Source organism: Antedon mediterranea, chromosome 8 (assembly GCF_964355755.1).
Source record: "Antedon mediterranea chromosome 8, ecAntMedi1.1, whole genome shotgun sequence".
In the NCBI taxonomy this organism is placed as follows: domain Eukaryota; kingdom Metazoa; phylum Echinodermata; class Crinoidea; order Comatulida; family Antedonidae; genus Antedon; species Antedon mediterranea.
This window is the reverse complement of record NC_092677.1, coordinates 2,369,906-2,392,600: the sequence shown is the minus strand read 5'-3', so window position 1 is coordinate 2,392,600 and position 22,695 is coordinate 2,369,906. Positions and strand designations below refer to the sequence as shown.

Sequence of the window (22,695 nt, the reverse complement as noted above, 5' to 3'; positions counted from 1 at the left end):
GCAAAATATGCATTGTATGCATAGGAATTGTGTAAAATTCGCATTGTGCAAAATATGTGTTGTGCATATGTGTTGTGCATAGGTGCTGTGTGCAAAATACGCCTTGTGCAAAATGTATGTGTGCAAAAAATACAGGTGCGCGTATAAAAGATGTTGCACATAGAAAAATGTTTGCGCATAAGCATTGCTTTTTGCTGTTTTAATATAAACACCTCTGCAACTAGACTACGTTCAGTGCGTATCAGAGCGATGGTCCTGATACGTGTATTCAATGCGCGCATCACTACAGGTCAGATATACGCGCGCGTTCAATACACGATCAATCTAACGGGAATAAACAGCAGCCTATGAGGACGATTGATTGGCTGTACGTTGCAGGTACGCTTGGCAAGTGATCTAGCTATTTTTAATTCATCTCTCTGCAGCCTGGTTACCTGTGCTCGCTTTGAGTAACATATTCATTAATCAGGTTTTTTTTCACCCAAGTGTAAACTGAAATAAAGCAAATCCTCGAAGGGTTTAAATAAAATAATCTAAAACATAAAAATGAGACGGAGACGTGTTGTGTTATTTTGTTGCTTGTAACACTGGGATTGTGAATGGTGACTACATGTCGATAAACAGGGTCAATCTAACAAAAGGTAATAAAAAAACAAACAAAATTCATAAAATGTGTGAGTATTCGTTAGTAATTGTAATGAAATTTTACAATTTGAAAGCGCGCATTACCATGTTTTTTATCATACACAATGTTGTAGTTTTATTGTCTGTATTTTGATGACGTCACTTTATTGTTTGAATTTGTTAGCGTAATAGATTTTTAGGAAAATATTTCTAAAATATAATGATTACATAAAGTAATGAATTTCATTTGATTAATTATATTTATTCGTTAACATCATTTTTATTTATATTGTTATAATCACATCACTTGATATTTTAGCATGCCATGAAAGAAAGATGAGAGAGAGTAAACTAATACATCTCGTGACGCAGTTAATCACTGCTTACATAAATTGGATTAAAAGTTAATTATAAATATTAGTAGATATAATTGCATTGTTTTAACTGATGCATGGTACTGCAATATACATTATACGAAATCCTGTCGCGCTGGATTTGATATAATTCGGATCGCGTAAAGATCAAAGGAATGCCGACAATGTCCATTCAGCTGCCAGCCAATTACATTGTTAGGGTTTAATCATGGTGTTGAGCGTTGCTAGAGTGATAACAATAAGGATGATAATTAACAACGACAGTTATTATAATAACGCGGAGATGGAAGATAGGGATGGGTTTAATGATAATGATAATGATGATGATGAGTTCGTTGATCATAATGAGAGTAATATTTTGATTTTGGTAGGCATACGTTGATTATTAATACAGAATACTTGTTATAACAATGGTGAGGAGTGTGATGGATAACACTGATGGTGAAGGTGATTGTAACAGTAACAAATTGGTAACGTTATCTTAATGATGGCTACCAGATCTTTAAGAAGACAATTACTTGAACCAGTACCTATAATACTGAGGTTGTGGTGAAGGTGATGGGAAAAGTGTGACACCTTGGTAACACTGGCGATGTTGATGGTAACAGTAACACCTTGGTAACATTAGTGGTTAAGGTGTTGGTGGAAGTGTTGGTAACAGTAACACCTTGGTAAGAGTCTAGCTGAAGCTCCACATCGCCTTTGCGTATAAACCTCATGGCATCACCTATAGAATGCGCTCCTGTTGTACAGGCTGTTGAGACAGAAGAGGTTGGACCATAAAGTACGATCCACACACACGGTTGATAGTTATAGTTCGTTTCAGTATCAATTTGTAAAGCATTAGGACGCAACGCAAGGATGTAAGCACCGCAATTTTTCTAGTGGGAACCAATCCTAAAGCCTGGTTCCCACTAGAACGTAACGCAAGGACGTAAACGCAACGCAAGCGTTTTAACCAATGACAAGCGAAGTTATAGACGGTTAGCAATCACAATCGAATAAGCCATCGCTTGTGATTGGTCAATTCACTTGCGTTGCGTTACGTCATTGTGTTGCGTCGCTAGTGGGAACCACGCTTAAGAGTCTATCATATTCACCGATCTGCAAGATTTGCTCAAGTACAGACTGAATGAATTTGAAATAGAGATAACCATTAGTTTGTTTCTATTAATGTCTACAACAAATAAACCCATGTCCAACTTTAATGTAACACAGAATGATTGGTTTTTTCATCATCGAGTCTATATATCCGGGCTTTGCAAGATAAACGAGATCCATATTAATAGGACTTAGGCCATTATTTTTATTCGTATTATTTTTATTTCATACGTTCCTTTTCAATTATATTCTGTGTATTTCACGATAGTAAAAACACATTTCTTCACGACAAAATATTATATGAAAGCTATATTCTAACTTAAACTATGAAATCAAAGAATTATAGGTTGCCGGTTAAGAGTCCGAAAGCACATAAGATAAAGTTAATAAGGAAATGGTTCGGGTATTTTTGTATGTCGAGAAAAACATACATTTTAGATGACGTTTTAATAGGTATTTGTCACAGGAGTATCGTATTAAACAAACTATGTAATAAAGAATAGGAAGCGGGACGTGTTTGTGTAATTAATTATACGAGATACATATTTTTGTAGATTCGTAAATGACAAGCAGTAAGTGTGCGTAATAAAAACACGATTGACGACACTGCCAACAAAGTTAACAACTCGAATATAGAGGGCGCACGAACATAAACAAAATTTGTTCATGCTGGTCACGCTTCACTTGTTCTTGTGTTAAACAGTTTACCATGCTTCGAAAAAGTTCGATATTTGTGTTTAAAAACTTAGTTCAAAGAAAATATTATTCAAGTGATATAAGAAAAAGAGTGGTAGTAACAGGAATTGGTAATTAATAAGCCCATTCAGCTATTTTGACTACGTTAACACTTAGTTGAAGTTAGGCCTACCTGAAATATGTCAAACGTGGTTTGCTGTTGTAGAATCTCTGGGTATAAAATCGGTATTTCCAATGAGCAGTACTTACTTGTGGTCAGTTCGTACTAATGTTAGCTAGTGGCATTATGTGTAGGTGCACTAATACATTTATATAATCTTTTCGATATTACAGATTAATATTATATTTTCCTTAATCTTGTTATTTTCTACACTACAGGGATTGTTTGCCCACTTGGTGTTGGGACTGAGCATGTTTGGTCGAGACTTATTGCTGGTGATTGTGGAATAAGTAATCTAATCGGTGATGGTTTTGAAGGAAATCCAAGTCAAGTTGGTACGTACACATTCATGTAGTTTCAATTATATATAATAATATGACTATATCTCTATTTTTAACTTTATAATTCTGCGTTGTTTGTCTTTTTGAGGGCTCACGCTGGCTAGGTCACCATATTTTTCTTTTAAAGTAAATTTGTTTTCTTGTTGGTTTTTTTTAGCTGGATATGTACCAGTTGGTGAAAACAAAGGAGAGTTTAATGTTGATAATTATTTGTCAAAAAGGGTATGTGAACATTACTTTTTATTTTGTAAATACAGTAACGTAACATCGTTTAAAACGTTGTTTTAAACTTCAAGAGAGAGGGGAATAGGTTTAAAAACCATAAAGAAACATTAGAGGTCAAACTCTGTAAACTTGAAGAAGGTGACCTAGACTTCATGTTATTTACAGGAAAGAGGCTCGATGAGCAATGCTACAATATTTGCATTAGCAGCTGCAGATGAAGCACTGCAGCAAGCAGGCTGGAAGCCTTCTACACCAGAACAGAGTGAGTACACGGTAAGTAAAGATGCTATAGTTCTTAGTTCGGTGGAGGTGCCATGTGAAGCACTCCAGCAAGCAGGCTGGAAACCTTCCACACCAGAACAGAGTGAGTATACAGTAAGTACAGATGCTAAAATAGTATTACAAGATTCTTAGTTGTGTCATAAAGTGAAAAATAAAGACATTTAAGATTGAGTTCAGCGAATTTAAATAAACTGATTTCAAAATTCTGGATATGCCACTGTACATTGTGACTTTGGTGTTCTTGTAACAGTAATACTAATATATAGTATTACGTTTTATCTTTAAATTATCTGGCTCAATTTTAAATTGTGTTATCTATTCATCATAGGGTGTTGCCATTGGTATGGGCATGGTTGGTATGGATGAGATCATAGCATCTGGAAAGTCCCTAGAAGCAAGGGTAAGTATACAATTATTTTACAAAATGTTTGTACTTTTTACTAGGTTACCTCTTTACTACAATTACTTTACTTGTCGTATCATCTTTGCATTAATGTTAAATACTGTATAAATGAATAATATTTGATTGCTTTTTAGGGTTACAAGAAAATTAGTCCATTCTTAGTGCCAAAGATCCTAGTAAATATGGCAGCTGGTAATGTTAGCATCAAATATAATTTAAAGGCAAGTACTTTGTTTATATTTCAAATGCCGTAAAACCTAAGAAAGTGTTCTCTGAATATAATGTGATAATCATAAACATCATAAACCATCCTTCATTTATAGACACTTACGATTAAAGTTTTAGTAAAGGTAAACTTTATGTTGTTTGTACCTTAGGGACCAAACCATTCGGTCTCAACAGCATGTACAACAGGAGCCCATTCCATAGGTGATGCCATGAGGTTTATACGCAATGGTGATGCTGATGTCATGGTGACAGGGGGTACAGAGGCATGCATCTCTCCAATGAGTATGGCTGGTTTTGGGAGGTTTGTCAATTTAAAAATCGGGTCCTTGATCTACTGCTGTTACTGCAGTAACTACATTTTGTTTACTTATTAACCTGTTTATGTAATAGTATCTTTTATGTAATATACACACTGTGTATTGCTTTGACTGCCTCATAAACTTTTACATTGAAACTAAGTTATTGCAGTAAAATATGGGAACTGCAGTAGAATATTTTTAACATGAAAAAAATATAAAAGTGAGTATTTTGCTTCTGTACTTGAGTGATAAATGGAAGCATATTGAAGATTGTAATTGTTCTGTTTGCTATTTAGAGCTCGAGCTTTAAGTACAAATTTCAATGATATCCCCACAAAAGCATCAAGACCATTTAACCAGGACAGGGACGGATTTGTAATGGCAGAGGGCGCTACTGTATTAGTGCTAGAGGTAATGTAAGAATTCTTTATAATTTGAGGTTGCTGTATTGCTTTGTTAATACAACATTACATTGCTGGGTTAATAATGTTTAATATCATGACTTGATTTTGAGTTTCAAAATAATTTTCAGCATCCACCGCAGTATAATAAAACAAATTCTAAATAACTTTTGCAATGTTTTGTTTAGGAATATAATCATGCAGAAAAACGTGGGGCGAAGATAATGGCTGAGATATTAGGCTATGGGCTATCTGGTAAGTTTGTCAATACTGGGTGGATCTACTGTACAATCTGTGTTTAATGTAGTTATTACTTCAGTAATGTAGTTATTCCTTCAGTAATATTGTTATTACTTCAGTAATGTAGGTATTGCTTCAGTAATGTAGTTTTTACTTCAGTATTGTTGTTTTTAGGGGATGCAAGTCACATCACAGCTCCAAGTGAAGATGGATCAGGTGCAATCCGTTGTATGAGAGCAGCATTGCGTGACTCGCGCATTGAACCTCAACAAATTGGCTATGTGAATGCTCACGCAACCTCCACTCCATTAGGTAAGCGGACTAGCGCCTTTCAATTTAAAAGTTTACTTGTTAAAGAAACAACAATAAGCGTTTGTAATCCCTTTAGTATTTTGGATGAGATGTATACCTTTATATAGCTGCAATTTAGGGAATAGATGAGTTGTGGTGTATGTGTTCTTGAAATAGAAAAGCCCAGGGCCTAAAAATTGTTGTATGAAGTGTTGCACTTGTTTGTATTTTCTGAAATGTAGGGGTGGCCAGGTTCGGGTGGTAGACTTCTGCTTCAACCCACCTATGAACAAATAGAACTCCTTGCCTTTTCTACCATAACATATCATTCTAAGTAGTTATTATTATTATGTGTTAATATATTTCATAGGTGATGCAGTAGAGAATCGTGCAACTAAGGGTGTGTTTGGTGACCATGCCTATACCCTGGCTATTTCGTCTACAAAGGGTGCCACAGGTCACTTACTAGGGGCAGCAGGGGCTATAGAAGCTGCTTTCTCTGTGCTGGCATGCCAAAAGGTAAGTCTCATTCTCAAACATCTAAAATAATATGAGTTATTAATTAAATTGTAAGAAGAAATAAATACCTTTCAATAGTGTTACATCAGTGAAATACTTTGGAAGTGAATATTGTTAAAGTAACCATGTTTGTATTATAGGGTGTTTTTCCTCCGACGATCAACTTAGATGAAGTTGACCCCGAGTTTGATCTGAATTACGTAGCCAATAGCGCACAGTGTTGGTCATCAGCCAATCGGATTGCCATCACCAACTCGTTTGGCTTCGGTGGCACAAACGCGTCACTCTGCTTTCAGAATGTCTGAAGTTGTCACAAATGTATGTATTCTATTTTGACACTTAATTAGTGACACATGTTATGTGACATTGTTGATAGGTGACGATCTTTGAACTATGACCTATCGCATCGTTCATAACTGTCTAGACAGCATACACATGATACTGTGTATATATTTTCTATGTTGAATGTGTATCTTCTGATAGCATTGACAAAAACAGGAAAACATCTTGAAAGCCTTGCATGCTGCATGACAATATAATATATAATATATTCTGTGCCTGTGATGTTTTATATATATTAATTATTATATTTATGATATGGTATATATTAATTATTATATTTATAATATGGTATAATATTCTTAAGAAGACATTTATAAATAATTTATACAAATAATTTGCCATAATTTTCAATCTTAAAAATGTGCTTTCTTCACCCACCCAGGAGTATAAAATGGAGTACCTATGAGGTAATAGACTGTGACGGTGTATTGCTAAATTATCTAAGTATCTAACTGAAATAATACCTGGTGCTATTTTGTTATTAATATTTGTTTTAATTGCTATTATCGTGTTTTTCCATTTCTGATAGCTCACGTATAAACCTCTGCCCTATTTGTGTATGGCTGTATTGTTATTTACTTGTAAACATGATTCTTTTAGCATTAACAAATGTACTTAAAGTGTACTCAATAAAATGCAATAACCAATGACAATAAATGAATTTTTAAAAAAATTCTTTGAAACTTTCGACCAATAAAAGACCAGTTCTTTCCTAAAATTGTTGAATATTGACTGCAAATTTCCATTTGGTGGTATCATTACCATAACATACCAGGAATGTTTGCTTAAGATTATAATCATATAACATAAACATCAATTTTGTACAGATTGTTTTTATTGATGATAATCTTCACAGGTTGTAGTTTTTTAGTAAATGGATAAAATTATTTTAAAATATAATAGAGACTTCTGATAAAGTAAACAAAGCTATGCCGTCATCCAACCAGGCAGTTTCACGCGTCGTACAACGGTACTTCTTGGTCTACGAGATGGCCTTCCGGATGATGGGTCTCTACTAGCCCCACCATCAAACCCTTTCACCTTTAAATGAATAATAATTAATATAAATACTAGAGAAACAGTATTAGGCGTGGTTCCCACTAGCGACGCAACGTAACGCCACCTACACAACGCAAGAAAATTTCCTTCCAATAATTGTGTTTGCCTCCACCTGCGTGAAATCAAACCTGCGATGTTTGCAGCACTATTGTGTCGTCGGTTCATTTCATTTCATTTATTCCACATTTATTTAGTCATCAATTACAGTACATCATAATTACAGTACAACTGAGAACAGGGATCCTGCATAAAAAAGCTGTAGCTTCGTTTTTTTGTAGGACCCTTTTACATAAGAACAAGTATATAGAACTTAAATAAACAAAGGTGTTGTTAATCAGCATATAGTGATAAAAAGTATTTTTTAACCTGTTTTTTTATACATTTATTTTGTTTCTTTAAGATAACCGGTTTATTACCACCATTACAAGTGAATTCTTTCCACAATTTTGGTCCATATATGTGTATAAACTGTTGACTGCAAGTTAGTCTTGTGAAGGGAATTCAGTTTCTGTTCTGAGGTTATGAGTAGCTTGTGATTGTGATTGCGCAATACATCATGTTGCGCCAATACGTTGCTGCGTTGCGTTATGTCACTATTGTGAATCACGCTTAAGGCCTATTAATATTAGTTATGTCTTATCAGAGTTGTATAGTCACCTTTAGCGTATCTTTAGGAGCGCTTGGTACCGGTTTTCGTCTAGCCGGCCTTTTGGTGCCTTCGCTTTTACCAACAACAGGCATTTGGTGCTCTACAGCGCAATCGTATCGTACTGCGAAATCTATAATTCAATTTGTTAATTTATGCATTACATGTTTGGATGAAGAAATAACATTTTACATTAATTGCTGCTTTGTATACCAATATAACTCAGTTTGGCTTGTGAAACTTACCTTCTCCTAGCGGTGGTACAACGCGGCGCCGTCGCGGCACGTATGAAAACGGATGCGACGTGCTCATTATTGTTGTAGGCTGATGGATATAAATAATACATTACATATAGTTATCGGTATGAAAAAAGGATGTGTGTAAGGTGAGCACTGTATGTTAAATTTAGCTGGAGCTTGATACGGAATTGTGCCATAATTGATGACATGAATTATTCATGAGGCATCAGATGTCAAGAAAACAATTCGCAAATTGGATACTACACATATAATATATATCGGTAATTGATTGGCATTGTATAATTGATAGTCTTGTGAATGTATCAACTTCAATGACAAGACAAGTCATGACAAATATGTAGGCCTATGCAAGTGTCATCTATGGACCACCAACCGTGCAATACACATGTACTGCAGTAATTTTAACATTTACCTCGGTGGAAGCTGGTAGCATCCTCTCGATTCGTTTGATAAGTTTAAACGTCGGCGACGTCGGAACTAATTAAAAGGAGTAATGAATATTAGTACATTTAAACTATCAATATGTACCATTATTGTTGGTAATAATTAAGTCTGTAAAATTATCGTCTTTAGTGTCTGGTCGTTTGCCGTCGTCTTCATTGTAATTACCGTTGTCGTTTGCCGTCGTCTACATTGTAATTACCGTCGTCGTTGGCAGTCGTCTTCTTTGCCCTTACCATCGTCGTTAGACGCCGTCTTCATTGTCTTTACCGTCGTCGTTGGCCTTCGTCTTCATTGTCATTCCGTCGTCTTTATTGTCGTTACCGTTTTCGTTGGCCGTCGTCTTCATTGTCGTTACCGTCGCCATCGATAGCTAGTTATATTATCTGTACCATCTTCATGGTCATCATCACTGCCAGCCGTTTTTATTTCGTTACCGTCGTCGTCATCGTCGTCGCTACCACTCACGACCGGAATAGTTATAACAGCGGTACAATACCTATGCCTTTAGCAGGAACCTTCTTTCCTTTGTTACAACCCCAACGGGTGCCAGGATTCTTAGGGACAGGTAGTATTGGGTAGTGGTGACGCATTGATGTTATAAATGACGTAGAGTCCGCGTTCAATAGTCGTTGTTGGTCGTCTTCTGATGTACGAACGTTGCATACAGGCTAAGTACAGAGCCACACAAAATTATAGTAATTATCAATAATGAAATCATATCTTGCTGTCGACGGAGTGATTGTTTCCGCCTCGTTATCGTTCGTTTTCGTCGACATTTTTTCATCGTCTAATTGACAATCACATTGACAGTTTCATTTGTGAATTAATAATTGTTTTAAAAGTTGTTGTTTCTGTGTAAATTGCCGTTTAATTTCTATACAAACGATACAGGTGCTTTAAAGACCACTATACGAAAATATTTAGGACTAATCGATATTGTACGTATTAATTTCCTCCAGAATAGTTAATTAGTTAGCCCCCTTGTCCCGTCGCCGTAAACCTACCTCATTATGCATTCTTCTCAGGTGATAGACGTACTCTGGATGAGGGTTATTCTTCCGATGATGGTCCTGTGATGGCTGTTGCTTCTTTATACGGTGATTGAGTGGCATTGCTGTGTAGTCACTCTTATAGTTACTCATTCCTAGGTGCCATTGTATGCTCACTGGGCCTATAACCCTTTGTATACAAAAACACCGACAATAAACTAAATGAGTATTTGCAGAGTCTCTCCACACCCCTTCCCCCTCCAATTCCAAAAAACCCACTTATTATAGTATAAACAATACAATATTTTTAGGCCTATAATAATACTAAAATAAGAGGTGGTTCCACACGTCTCCTTTTTGTTATTTTTTAAAGATGAAACTATTTTAAATTTACCTCATCTGTGTGTTGATCATTGGCTGATCTGTCAACGTTTCGGCCGCTGTATACATCATGTTTTAAAGATATTTATTAAATTGTTGATGATGTATGGCCGCCTAGCTAGCTAGGGCTATGTCTAAGTTTTGTGTATATCTACTGTATGTTGTACTTTAACGCGGTTACATAGGTTACTATTATCAACCCGTTCCTAAGCAATGAATTAAAAGCGCGCGCATCATGCTATGGGAATCGGAAGTGCGTTCGCGTAAAAAATGCAGTAAGCGCGCGTGGAGTGTTGTCATAATATCCGCTTTGAAAGAAAAAATGAACAAATTAGAAACAGTGTTTCTTAGCTGATTTGTGTCATATGGGGTCTATATATCCACCAAAAAAAAGTTCCAGTTCATCTGGCCTAATAAAAGCCGCCATTTTGGATTTTCAATCAATTTCAATTCTATTAATAATGAAGATGTTATTATCTCATATTTAACGTGTGCCATCTAAAATCTTCATTGTGTTCTGATAAACAAAATTAACAATATTAGACCTAATATATGATACTTTAATGAGCAATGTGTAAAGCCTGTTCTTAGCTACCAACAACAGTGTGTAAATATCCAAGGTTGAAAATAAGAATAATTGCAAGCTGATTTAATACCAAAACACGCACTAAGAATTAAAAGATAGTACCTCCCACACATGCGTAATAAATCAAGAAATCTTTATGTCTTACAATACTTGTTAGCATATGTTTCTATAAAGGTGAAACATTTTTGACATCATCATCATCATTATCATCAACATCATTTTTGACATCGTCGTCATCATCATCATCATCATCGTGACGTAGTCTCGTTCAATAATAACCATTTCTTTGTTTATTTTCATGTTACACATATTGTTTTTGAAATATTAAAATGAAGGAAGCCTGTGGGAAATGAATGGTATCATTACAGTGAATACATTGATTAATTAGGCCATTGTCTCAGCCAGATAATACGCCTTGATTATTTACACAAGTTTATCACCTTTAAAAGGTTTCACCACTGTTGCGTAGCAACGCTTTAACGAACAAATCAGAACTGTAAGCACGTTCCCATGGTTACCGATAAGTATGTCTTTAAGCTTTGATATATTTCATTAATTTGTGATATTACATCGCGTCGAGTCGTTTGGGCATTTTAGCATCGTGCGCGTGTTGTTGTACGTTTAGCTGACTGCTATCATGGGTACTGGAGCGTCTAAGGATTTTACTAAAACTATTTATATACAGACAAATGGTCATGTGCAAAAAGTAAGTGAATCTTTTTTTTAATTCGTTGAATATTTACTTGTTCAGTTCACGTGGATTTTACTCATTTAAGATACTAGTGTTGAATGTATTACCGTATCAGAACAGAAGGGCAGCATACCTTTAAAGCTGGTCCTCTCCAAAAGTATCATTTTCTGTAATTTTCTTCAAAATTTACCTGTATAAAATAAGGCATTCTTGGTCTCTGTATTGTGCTACGATGTTTGAAATAATAATAATTGAAGAACTTTGTCAGTGTGCGAACATATATTGGCTTTAAAAAAATTATGTTACAGTATTTAATAGTATACAAAGAAGCTTGTCAGTTTGGTAACCATTTTACGGCACATACATGCCAAACAACATCCAACAAAAATTATGTACAAACAAGAAAAACAACATCTTTTCTTATGTGTTTGTCATTAACTGTTAATACTAAACGAAATGTTCTACCCATGGTCGATCCTATTCTTTTTAATTTGTTTTTTTTATGTTGTATAGATTCGGTTCAGCCTCCATTGCTCATCACGTGATATATATGATTTACTGACAGCTGTTATCTCTGTAAACAGGTAAGATGATGACGTCATAATCATTAGTTACAATGATGATGAGGCTAATGCCTTATTACGGTATTTCATTACGTCATTACGCTTTCCACTATTTGTTTCCATACTTTTCTGTTTTTGGCAGGATGATTTCTTATTCTGCTAAAGTCTACATTTTTTCCTGTTAAATCTATAATACTGTACTGTTTCTATTCTAGGTGGACTCCAATCAACCTAGTCGACTGCAACAACGCTCTTATTTCGGTTGCTCCTACGATGCCGTGCAACACACATACGTAAGACAAATTACTGAATTTTCATAATACTTTTTCTATAAATTCATATTTTGTGTGCGCGTGTCTTTCTCGGCCTACGCGATGATTAAAATGTCGCGATAAGTTGATTGATTATCGTGTCTTTTAATACTCGATTCCCACTAGGACGTAAGCGCAACGCAAGTGAGTTGACCAAAGACAAGCGACAGTTCAAATAATCCATCGCTTGTGATTTGTAAAATAACTTACTTTGCGCTTGCGTTGCGTCCGAAGAGTGAGAACCAAGCTTAAAGAGCGATGATCGCGAACATAGATCCGTCGTCGACACACACAGAGCTTTTCATGTTTTCCGGTCTCCCTCTAGAATGACAATATCTCTTTGGTTTTTCTATCTTTCATTTACATAGGCCTTTCACGCAAAACGCACGTGTTACAATGACACTGTATTCATACACTGCAGTGTTTGTACATGGTTAATTATTAATCTGTTATTGTTGTTGCGGCGGAAGATGAGCTTAATAATATTCCCTGATAATATCTAATTTGTTTGCGGGTGTCTGTCTGTGTATCTGTTTCTTACGTAGGCCTAGTTATTTCAATGATACATAATATTACATTTTTAAAACAAATTTAAAAAAACCCACTTACTATCAATAATCATTCCATAACATAGTGATCTAATGTTTAGTGTTTGGGAAGTATAAGCTCTAGACGCAACGCCAGGATTATGTCAGAGCAACTAGTATTAATATAATAATAATAATAAGATTTTTATAGCGCACATACCACTCCAGAGTGCTCAAGGCGCATTTAAAAATAAAAGAAATAAATCATACAAATTCCTCACAAATAAAATGCAATTTCTTTTGAGGGTCCCCATCCGTTGTCGTTCTGTCGCGGTCCCAGACCCCTACCTAGGTGACCAAACAAAGGAGCAGGATACACATTTGCCTTGCCACAGACGACCGGGTGCTCAGAGACAACAACCAAGACAGAGGCACCCCAAATATAATGCTGGCCAGGAAAAGGTATACAAAACAATTCTAAAAAACTTTAAGAAACCTTATGATTTCCATATGCCTTAATGAATAAATGTGTTTTTAATAATTTTTTAAAAGTATCAACAGTTTTGCAAAATCTTATAGAGCTCGGTAGAGCATTCCACAGACGAGGAGCAGTAACGGAAAATGCTCTGTCTCCCCATGAGTGGTGAGACTTAGGCTGATGTAGAAGCAGCGAGTCACTAGAACGCAGATTACGTCCGGGAACATACAGCCTAAGCATATTCAGGAGCCATGCCATTTATAGACTTAAAAACAAAGAGTAATATTTTAAAAACAATGCGGTACCTAACAGGGAGCCAATGCAATATTTGATATGTGTCCATATCTTGGTAATTTTTTAACAACTCGTGCCGCTGTATTTTGAATCAGTTGGAGCCTGTGGAGTTGTTTTTGTGGTAGCCCGTGTAGCAAAGAGTTTCCCATATCCAGTCGTGAAGTGACAAAAGCATAAACAAGTTGTTTAGCTGCTGTCTCATTTATAAACTTTCGAATCCTTGTTTTGCAAGTGAAAAGACGACGCAGAAATAGTTTTTGAGATATGAGAAATCATAGTCATACCCACATCCATTTCAACCCCAAGATTTCTAACCTGCCTATCCGGGTCAATTTGGGTTTCACCAATGTGAATAAAGCTTGGTGGCAGTTTTTCCACCTGCTGTTTTGATCCAAAGAGAACAAATTCTGTTTTTTCATCATTTAATTTAAGAAAGTTGTTTTTCATCCAGACACGCAATTCATAGAGTAGGTTTAAAAGAAACAGCATAAACATGATAGCACAGATCATATTTACTTATGATATCCTGTATCGGGTGTAAATAAATAGTAAACCATTGCGGCCCAAGAACAGATCCTTGAGGTACCGAAAAGTTTAGAAGAGAAGCTTTTGAAATAGCATCACCAATACATACGTGTTGAGGTCGTTTTTCTAAATATGATCGACACCAATCAAGTGCATTTCCTTCAATACCAATATAAGTACTGAGTCTATTTAGCAACACAGAATGGTCAACCGTATCAAATGCTGCACTTCTAATAATACTAGAGCAGTTAGCTTTCTATCATCCATCCCACGTAGGATGTCGTTATTTACACGAAGTAATGCCGTTTCAGTACTGTGATGCGCTTTGTAGGCAGATTGATACGGATCAAGTAGGCCATGTTTTTGTACATGCGAAAAAATCCGTTTAGAAACAACCTTCTCAATTATTTTTCCTAAAAAACTAAGATTCCAGATAGGTCTGTAGTTTTTCAGAATCTCGGGATCTAGACCTATTTTTTTCAATGTGGGTCGAACATGAGTGACTTTTAGAGACTCTGGGAAAGAACCACTTTCAAGAGACTTATTAACAATAATGTGTGATTAATGGAATAAATGCAGAAGTACATTTTTTAATCAGTGAAGTTGGTACCGGGTCAAGTGCACACGATTTAGAGGGAGAGTTTTTGACAATTTTTAAAATTTCCTCCTCACTTGCAGGTTCGAACTGAGAAAACTGTATAGACCTAGTTAAACCATAAGATATATTACATTTATCAGAAACAGTTATAACTTCTGCAGTATTTTCATTTTCTAGTGAATCACGAATTGATTTAATTTTATTTACAAAAAACACAGAAAATCTTTCAGCAAGAGCTTCATCGGAGACAGACGAAGGAAGGACCGATGACTTGGAGTGATGTAAAAGTTTATTTACTAAATTGAAAAGTTTCTTTTGATCACCTGTGCAGTCACTAACCAGACTACAGTAATACCGCGTCTTGGCATTTTCAATCAGTCCATTTACAACGCATCTTTGATCACAGTATTCCTGTCTATCCTTAAGAAGCTTTGATTTCATCCATTTACGTTCAAGTTGACGAGGTACTTTCCTTTCAGATCGAATTTCATCGGTATACCACGGTTTAGCTTCCTTTTGCCTAGTTTTTTTTTTCTGAACTGGCGCATGAAAATCAAGTACAGCTCTGAGATCAGAATAGCTTTCTACACTGTCTTCAAGAATTACACTTACATCGGTTATATTAGACACACAGGCTTTAATGTCATTTGTGAATTTCTCAATATCAATTTGTTTTAGGTTGCGACTTTTTCTTACAGTTTTATGTGTTGTGATATTAAAAATCATGTATGACGGATCATTATAATTGTTGCTTGTGATTGGTCAAATCACTTGGTTTGCGCGTACGTCCTTGCGTTTGGTGGAAACCACCTTAGACTTAGTGGAAGTTTGATTCCCTCAAACAAATAAAAATGCATAAAGCGATGTAAAGAAAGCAATTTTCCATCAATATCGAGTCAATATTTTATAACATCATTTTTATTTTAGTACGCCATATAAGATAGTGGAGTCTTCGTTGGATTCTACGCATGGTAAGATTTCTCTTCTTTATTTACAAAGCTAGTCAAAGAAATTTAAACACATTTGTGTAAAGCGCAGATGCATTATTTGTGAGTTCAAAGTCTTCCTCACTCACGTTATTTAGAATGTTATTTTTGAATGAAAATTTATATGATATAATTATCTTCAGCTAGAATTATAATGTATGCATATCTGCCTAGAGCTAAAAATAGTATTGCTAATTAGTGTCTCTTAAAACGGTCTACAATAACAGAACACTTAAATCTAAATGCTTTAAGATCTATACGTTGATTACAAAGATGTAAATGTCCGTTCAGTTAAAAATTGGACGTAATGCAAGGAGATATTTTAAACGCGCCGTAAGTAATCTGACCAATGACGACACGATGGATCGTCCGAACCATTGATTGGACAAATCACTTGCGCGTACGTCGTTCCGCCACAGTTAGAAATGGAAGACATTAAAGTATTTATTGATGAATGCTTGATTTATGCCTGATTGTATCTTATAATTAGTATATCTACCTTGATGGTAATTTTCAAAGCGCTTTAAAACTAAAGGTTGTTGCCAATTTGTTACAATTCTGTAGGCCTTACATTTTCAATTAATTCTATCGATGAGTTGATTACTGTTGACTGTAAAATTCACCTTTTTCCAAAATGAAGAAAAGCGCGCGTATATAAGTGTTGATAATCATGTGTATTTTTCCTTCTAATCATTTTAATTGGAAGAAGAAATCCGCTAAGATGAAATTGCAAAACTGCTTATAGTTTTAATTTAGTCAAAGTGAAATGTGTTGATTATTAGATATTGACATGGTTTTTGCTTTGTGTCTTTACCTTTATTAGACGTTAAATATACAGATTGCATAATAGCTGTTTTTAAATTAGTTAAAATCGAAGGCAGACCCTCTCTATTTTTGTCTTTTTAATTTTCCCGAAATCTATTTTAGGGAAAAATTGGCTACGATCCAGATTGTAATTTTTGCTTAATTTAGTCAAAGCAAAAACGCCTCTTTAGATAATTAAAATGTTCTGAATGTGTTGAATTAAAAAATGAAGAATACGCCTAACAAGCCCAAGAAACGTTAATTTTATCTTACTCTATTACTTTTAAAATTAAAGTAATGTATAAATTAAATCCTCATGGTATTTCCACATTTATTTAGTCATAATTACAGTACAACTGAAAACAGGGATCCTGCATAAAAAAGCTGTAGCTTCGTTTTTTTTGTAGGACCCTTTTACATAAGAACAAGTATATAGAACTTAAATAAACAAAGGTGTTGTTAATCAGCATATAGTGATAAAAAGTATTTTTTTGACCTGTTTTTTTATACATTTATTTTGTTTCTTTAAAATAACCGGTTTATTACCACCATTACAAGTGAATTCTTTCCACAATTTTGGTTCATATATGTGTATAAACTGTTGACTGCAAGTTAGTTAGTTAGTTATTGGGTATCAAGTCTATTTATTTTTAAATTGAAATTAACCTTTTAGGAGATGACGTGCTGTTTCAGTCTGTGTTGTCGCAAGTAGCTGAACAATTCACAAAGTAAGTTTATTGCTAAACTGGTATTTGTTGCTACAAACGGTAGATATAACGCGTGCATTTTCTACTTCAACGTTAGAAAGAGCGCGTGTTTTCTTGCTGCAATAATAGTAGGTATAGCGCGAGCGTGTGTTGTTGCTGCTTTGGTAGATATAGCGCGTATATGTGTTGTTGATATAACGTTGGTTATGAATTTTAAAGCACGTTTAATTTGAATAATAAAAGATATAAGCCTAGTATTAGTCATGTTTTTTAAATTTTGAAACCAAAGTACATCATACGTTATTCACATTTGTATAGGGCATTTGGAGTTTACGATCTAAAGAAAGAAGTACATGACAGATTGAATGCTATAGAAAAAAGAATGGAATGTAAGTATTATTATCATTGAGGAATAATGAAAAATTATTATTAATATTTGTATTGTATTACGACAATTCTTCAAAAGTCTAAGGCCTGTTTACACTAGTGTGATAACTAGCTAACGACGATGGATATCATTTTTATCGACGAAGACAATTAAGTTCTAGGAAAACTTTATATTTATCTATCGTCGTTATCGTACTAGTGTAAACAGACCTTAAACTATTTTTAAAACCACCTTTGGTTGTGTTGTAGTTGAAGGTATGAAGGCAACAGAAATTGAAAAATGCAAGCTGGAAATATCGAGAATAAAAGAAGGAATGAAAAACACTAAAGAGTAAGTATTTCTAGGCTGAACTTAATTATATGATTGTGTTAAATTTAGTCTTTTATTGCCGCGTCATGTTGTTCGACGATAACGTTAATAGACATTAACATGTTCTAGGTGTACGCATTGTGTGTATGCTAGCCTAGGTAATTATCATGTTACGTATGGACTGATTATTTGAAGTAGCCAAAGCAAGCTTTTAATTATCTAGAAACCATACAACAATGTTGTGTGATGATATCATTATGTACTATTGTGTTGACAGTGAAACCTTTGATATGAGGAGTGTCATGATCGCTGCTAGAAGAGATGTCCCAAAATATCACAAGGTAACATGGATAATGATAACATAATATAATAAATAATATAGGCATGATGTAAAAACACATTATAGCGCACATAATATAACTTAAGGTGCGAGGTATATTCACAGCATAACTTAGAATAACTGGTAATTTCTGTATGGGTTTTGGTGAGTTCTGATACAAAGTGAGTTCTGTTGTAAATATGAGTTCTGATACAAAGTGAATTGTTACTTCTTAGTATACGTTATCAGAAGAAACAATTTGTTACTTACGAAATCCTACATTCGACATCTGGCATTGGGAACCAAACGAAGTAAGTGCACGTACTTAATTGTAAAACTTTCAAAATGATAAGTTTCCACCTTTCCGTTTATTTTTTCTATTATATTTCTGTTATGATATAATGCTATTTATTTACATTTTAACATATATTGTTTTCTTCTTTTTATAAAGAATTTGAGAATGGAAATAACTAGATTAATATAAATACAAATATGAATTATGTACCCTTTCCAATGCTTACAAAGTTGTGTAAATTAAACATGATTGTTTTTACGTAGATGTTATGTTTGATGGAGCATATGTTCTACGAACTTGGTCTGATAGCTGAATTTAACATGAATCCTATAACACTGAAAAGATGGCTGGTAAGTCCTTAACTTATGTAAAACAGTTTTCAAACTTTGTATGATGGTAGGCAGTACAATGTCAATGTAAGCGCGCCTTGTCGTAGATTCAACGCGTAAACTGCCACACGCACTATCTGAACGCATGACGTAAAACGCGTTACATGCAATCAATCGTTAAAGCAATGTACAACTGACTGCATCCTTTAATCCCGTTACAGTTGTGTATCCAGGAAAATTACCGAAACAATCCGTTCCATAATTTCCGACATTGTTTCTGTGTGACGCAAATGATGTATGGTATGGTACATCTGTGTGAACTTAAGAACATTCTGAGTCTTGAGGATGTGGGAATACTCATGATATCGGCAGTCTGCCACGATCTTGACCATCCCGGTTACAGTAATTCGTAAGTTTTACCAATTCGTAATTTTGTGTAGCAAATCATTTCTTCAGGTAATAGTTTTGCCTTTTATATCAATACATTTTTGTAAATGCAATGATAACAGTTGTTATTTAGTATGTTGTATACTCCCATAAATTGATAAATAAAAACAATGTATTATTGTCTGTTTAATATTGCTAATCATTTTAAAAAATCAAATTGACTAAAATATTGATTTTACATGGTTCTTTTAATTTCAGTTACCAAATCAATGCTCGCACGGAGCTAGCTGTCCGATACAACGATATTTCACCGCTAGAAAATCACCATTGTTCGGTGGCCTTTAGGATACTGGGCAACCCAGAGTACAATATACTGGCAAACGTGGAACCCGAACGATTCAGACGTATCCGACAGGTATGGCGGCCGTTTCTCTAAAACGTTTTCACCATCTATCGTCAAAATACACACAAATGCTCTGTCTACACTATCAAACTAGTTTGACAAAAAAAGTGTGATTTGCCCAAATAAGGAAGTGATATTCCCAAATATGGTAGTTTTTTGTCACATAAAGTTTGATAGTGCAGACAGAGCTTTACAATGTTTACCAAATGAACGAACCTGAAAAATATAGTTGTGTTAATAAATTATTAATAATGTCATTTGATACTATGACCTTCAATTTAATTAATTTATTTTTAAAATTAATTTTCTTTTTTAATATTCTATTAAAATGCAGGAAATGATAACACTGATCCTAGCGACTGATATGGGTAACCATGGTGACGTGATGAACGAGTTTAAGAGGCAGATTGAGCAAGGCTTTGACTTTAACAACGAGGATCATCTGAAATCGGTTAGCAGCCATCTTCTCCCTTTAGTGTGTCTTTATTGGTTCTCCTTTCATTTTATATCACCCAACCTTTCCCTTGATATGTTCCATCTCGTCGCCTTCCTCTAACAAATAATTTGTATCCGTTCCAAGTGTACAGCACTTTTTCTTCTGATCCCCTCTCTTTGAGACGAACTTACACTTTCGATTCTTTTTAACTTTACTACTTGTTTAGGCCTATTTACCAATATTTGATCATTGATGGTTGATAGTAATCATCATAATTATCATAATTTCCACATTAAAAGCATTATTTTGTGTAACCAACAGTTAAAGATGGTATTGATCAAATGTTGTGATATCTCGAACGAAGTGCGACCGATGGAGGTATCAGAGCCATGGGTCGACTGCCTACTCACCGAGTATTTCATTCAGGTAAGAGACATACGGGGCGGCGCTTGAGACATTGCTAATTACGTATGTTACGTATGTTAGTATCGAATCTACAGAAACAATGGAAGAATAAGCTTTGATTTTTAGAGTTAAGTCTGTCTAAATGTAAACCTTTGTCAGACTGGGGAGTATGTATTTTTTAATGCCATGGTAATAAAGTCTGAAATGAATTTATAGTGTGTACCTAAATAATTTTCTTTGTATTTTTAGAGCGACCGGGAGAAAATGGAAGGCCTTCCCGTGTTACCGTTCATGGACAGAGACAAAGTAACGAAATCGTCGACTCAGATTGGATTCATTAAGTACATACTGATTCCGATGTTCCAATCGGTTGCAAAGGTATAACAGAAAACTGTAGGCATATATATCTAGATCATCATCACTATCATAATCATCATCCCCATCATCATTGTCATCATCCTCATCATCATCATCATCATTGTCAAACGCGCGTACTCTTTAAGGTTTTCTCTATAAGATTGCTTGATTGTTTTGATTGAAATAGTAAATTTTCTTTTGGATGATCCAAAGTCGAATAAAATTCGTAAACTTACGTTTTTTACTCTAGCTTTCGCTGGTCAACGACGCAGCTTAATCATGAGTGAGTCTCTGTGACTTGGACTTGTTACCATTAGATCTCGTATATGGTATAGCGCCATCTATATGTTTTGATTTGTTTAACTTATAAATGTCTGTGTACCTTTCAGTTATTTCCACAAATTGAAGAAACCATGGTAGAGACACTGAACGATGCCCTCTATCGGTATGAAGACATCAAGCAGGCAGACGATCGGAAGAAATCAATGGAGCAGAAGGCTTAATTTACCCGCCCATTTTTTTTTGTTTTTTATAATGACACAGCTACTGATCCTCTGACTGGTTGACCCTGGTCAACAAGTGAACTCTGACATGGTCTTGCCTGATCGACTGAACCAAGTAAAGTTGGGATTGTAAATACAGTAAACATGATTTGAAATTCAATTTTCTCGGGACGGAAACATTGCGGTACTAAAAGTCTTTTTATCTTCATCGATAAGAATGCCCAGTTAGGGGTGATGATTGGTATTCAATATCCGGACACTGAAGTCTGCTGTTGAAGGTTCATTTTTTGGTTTTATACTGTTAAATATTTTCGTGGTCAGTATCGTCATTTAATATCGTTTATGATTAATTTTCGTTTTTATTTTCGTCTTCGAATGTAAAGTATTATTTTACTATTATCCTGTTCATAATTCTAAGGTAGGCCTACGAAAGTAGGTCTACAAAGTAACGACCAAGTCTTATTATATTCATTCGTTCTTTATTTACACGATGTCCTGGTTACAAATGTATAAACATTCACCAATCCACCGGTAGGCCTACCAGCAATGAGCAAAATGCCAACCCAGCCCCCGCTTGCTACGTATTTATAACGTTACGTTATATTACATCATTCTATAAAATGAATCACGCATAAACCCTATTTTCCATATTGCGAATTTTTTTGCGCGAATCGAAAGCGTCAGCTTATACGCATGCGCAGAGAGAGGCATTTGGAAGATGAAAACATGAATACGCATGCGCAGTACGATGTAGAAAGTTCCGTAGAATTAATATCCTTTTTTATTCTATTGATATCGGATAATCGGTCTGCATCTGGTTGCGCAATAGTTGAGATCTTTAATCCTCTTGTAAATTGTATTATTTCAATGTCATAATAATTACTGTATTTTGTGTATTCGCCCATTTAAAGTAACTTAATTTAGCGTTTGAAAGAATAAATGATCTTTTCGATGTTGGAATCGTGTTGATAATTAAACAACAGAAAGCTTTAAAACAGAAACAATATAAGAACTATAATCTACCTGTTTAAGTTTACACTCAAGTGAAAGAATAATAATTTAATAAAAAATGTTTGTACAAAAAAATGTTGATATTAAAACTGATGGAGAATTATTGTACTATATTGTTACCGATTTGTGTGGTTTCGTTCACCGTTTATTGCGTGGGTAGGTTCCGGGTAGGTACTGT

General features: G+C 34.9%; 3 protein-coding genes across 3 annotated transcripts; 2 read left to right on the top strand and 1 right to left on the bottom strand.

The window, feature by feature from the left end:
- Positions 1 to 2,476: 2,476 nt before the first annotated feature.
- LOC140056457 (3-oxoacyl-[acyl-carrier-protein] synthase, mitochondrial-like) lies at positions 2,477 to 7,243 on the top strand. Its single transcript, XM_072101825.1, has 12 exons — positions 2,477 to 2,905; positions 3,174 to 3,290; positions 3,454 to 3,518; positions 3,687 to 3,794; positions 4,132 to 4,203; positions 4,341 to 4,427; positions 4,584 to 4,735; positions 5,030 to 5,144; positions 5,323 to 5,389; positions 5,549 to 5,686; positions 6,036 to 6,184; positions 6,325 to 7,243. The coding sequence occupies exons 1-12, from the start codon at positions 2,809 to 2,811 to the stop codon at positions 6,487 to 6,489; spliced, it is 1,332 nt and encodes a 443-aa protein (XP_071957926.1). The 5' UTR covers positions 2,477 to 2,808; the 3' UTR covers positions 6,490 to 7,243.
- A 142-nt stretch (positions 7,244 to 7,385) lies between these two features.
- LOC140056913 (uncharacterized) lies at positions 7,386 to 10,455 on the bottom strand. The gene is made up of 7 exons (XM_072102438.1): positions 10,319 to 10,455; positions 9,940 to 10,114; positions 9,432 to 9,603; positions 8,904 to 8,968; positions 8,477 to 8,555; positions 8,243 to 8,364; positions 7,386 to 7,567 (listed from the first exon to the last, which is right to left on the bottom strand). Exons 1-7 carry the CDS (start codon positions 10,375 to 10,377, stop codon positions 7,454 to 7,456), a joined length of 786 nt encoding a protein of 261 aa, XP_071958539.1. The 5' UTR covers positions 10,378 to 10,455; the 3' UTR covers positions 7,386 to 7,453.
- A 1,940-nt stretch (positions 10,456 to 12,395) lies between these two features.
- On the top strand, positions 12,396 to 22,605 carry LOC140056116 (high affinity cGMP-specific 3',5'-cyclic phosphodiesterase 9A-like). Its single transcript, XM_072101373.1, has 14 exons — positions 12,396 to 12,438; positions 15,806 to 15,849; positions 17,342 to 17,396; positions 17,694 to 17,764; positions 18,012 to 18,093; positions 18,350 to 18,413; positions 18,628 to 18,702; positions 18,950 to 19,036; positions 19,237 to 19,424; positions 19,661 to 19,817; positions 20,140 to 20,256; positions 20,563 to 20,667; positions 20,896 to 21,024; positions 21,393 to 22,605. Exons 1-14 carry the CDS (start codon positions 12,419 to 12,421, stop codon positions 21,504 to 21,506), a joined length of 1,308 nt encoding a protein of 435 aa, XP_071957474.1. The 5' UTR covers positions 12,396 to 12,418; the 3' UTR covers positions 21,507 to 22,605.
- The last annotated feature ends 90 nt before the right edge of the window (positions 22,606 to 22,695 follow it).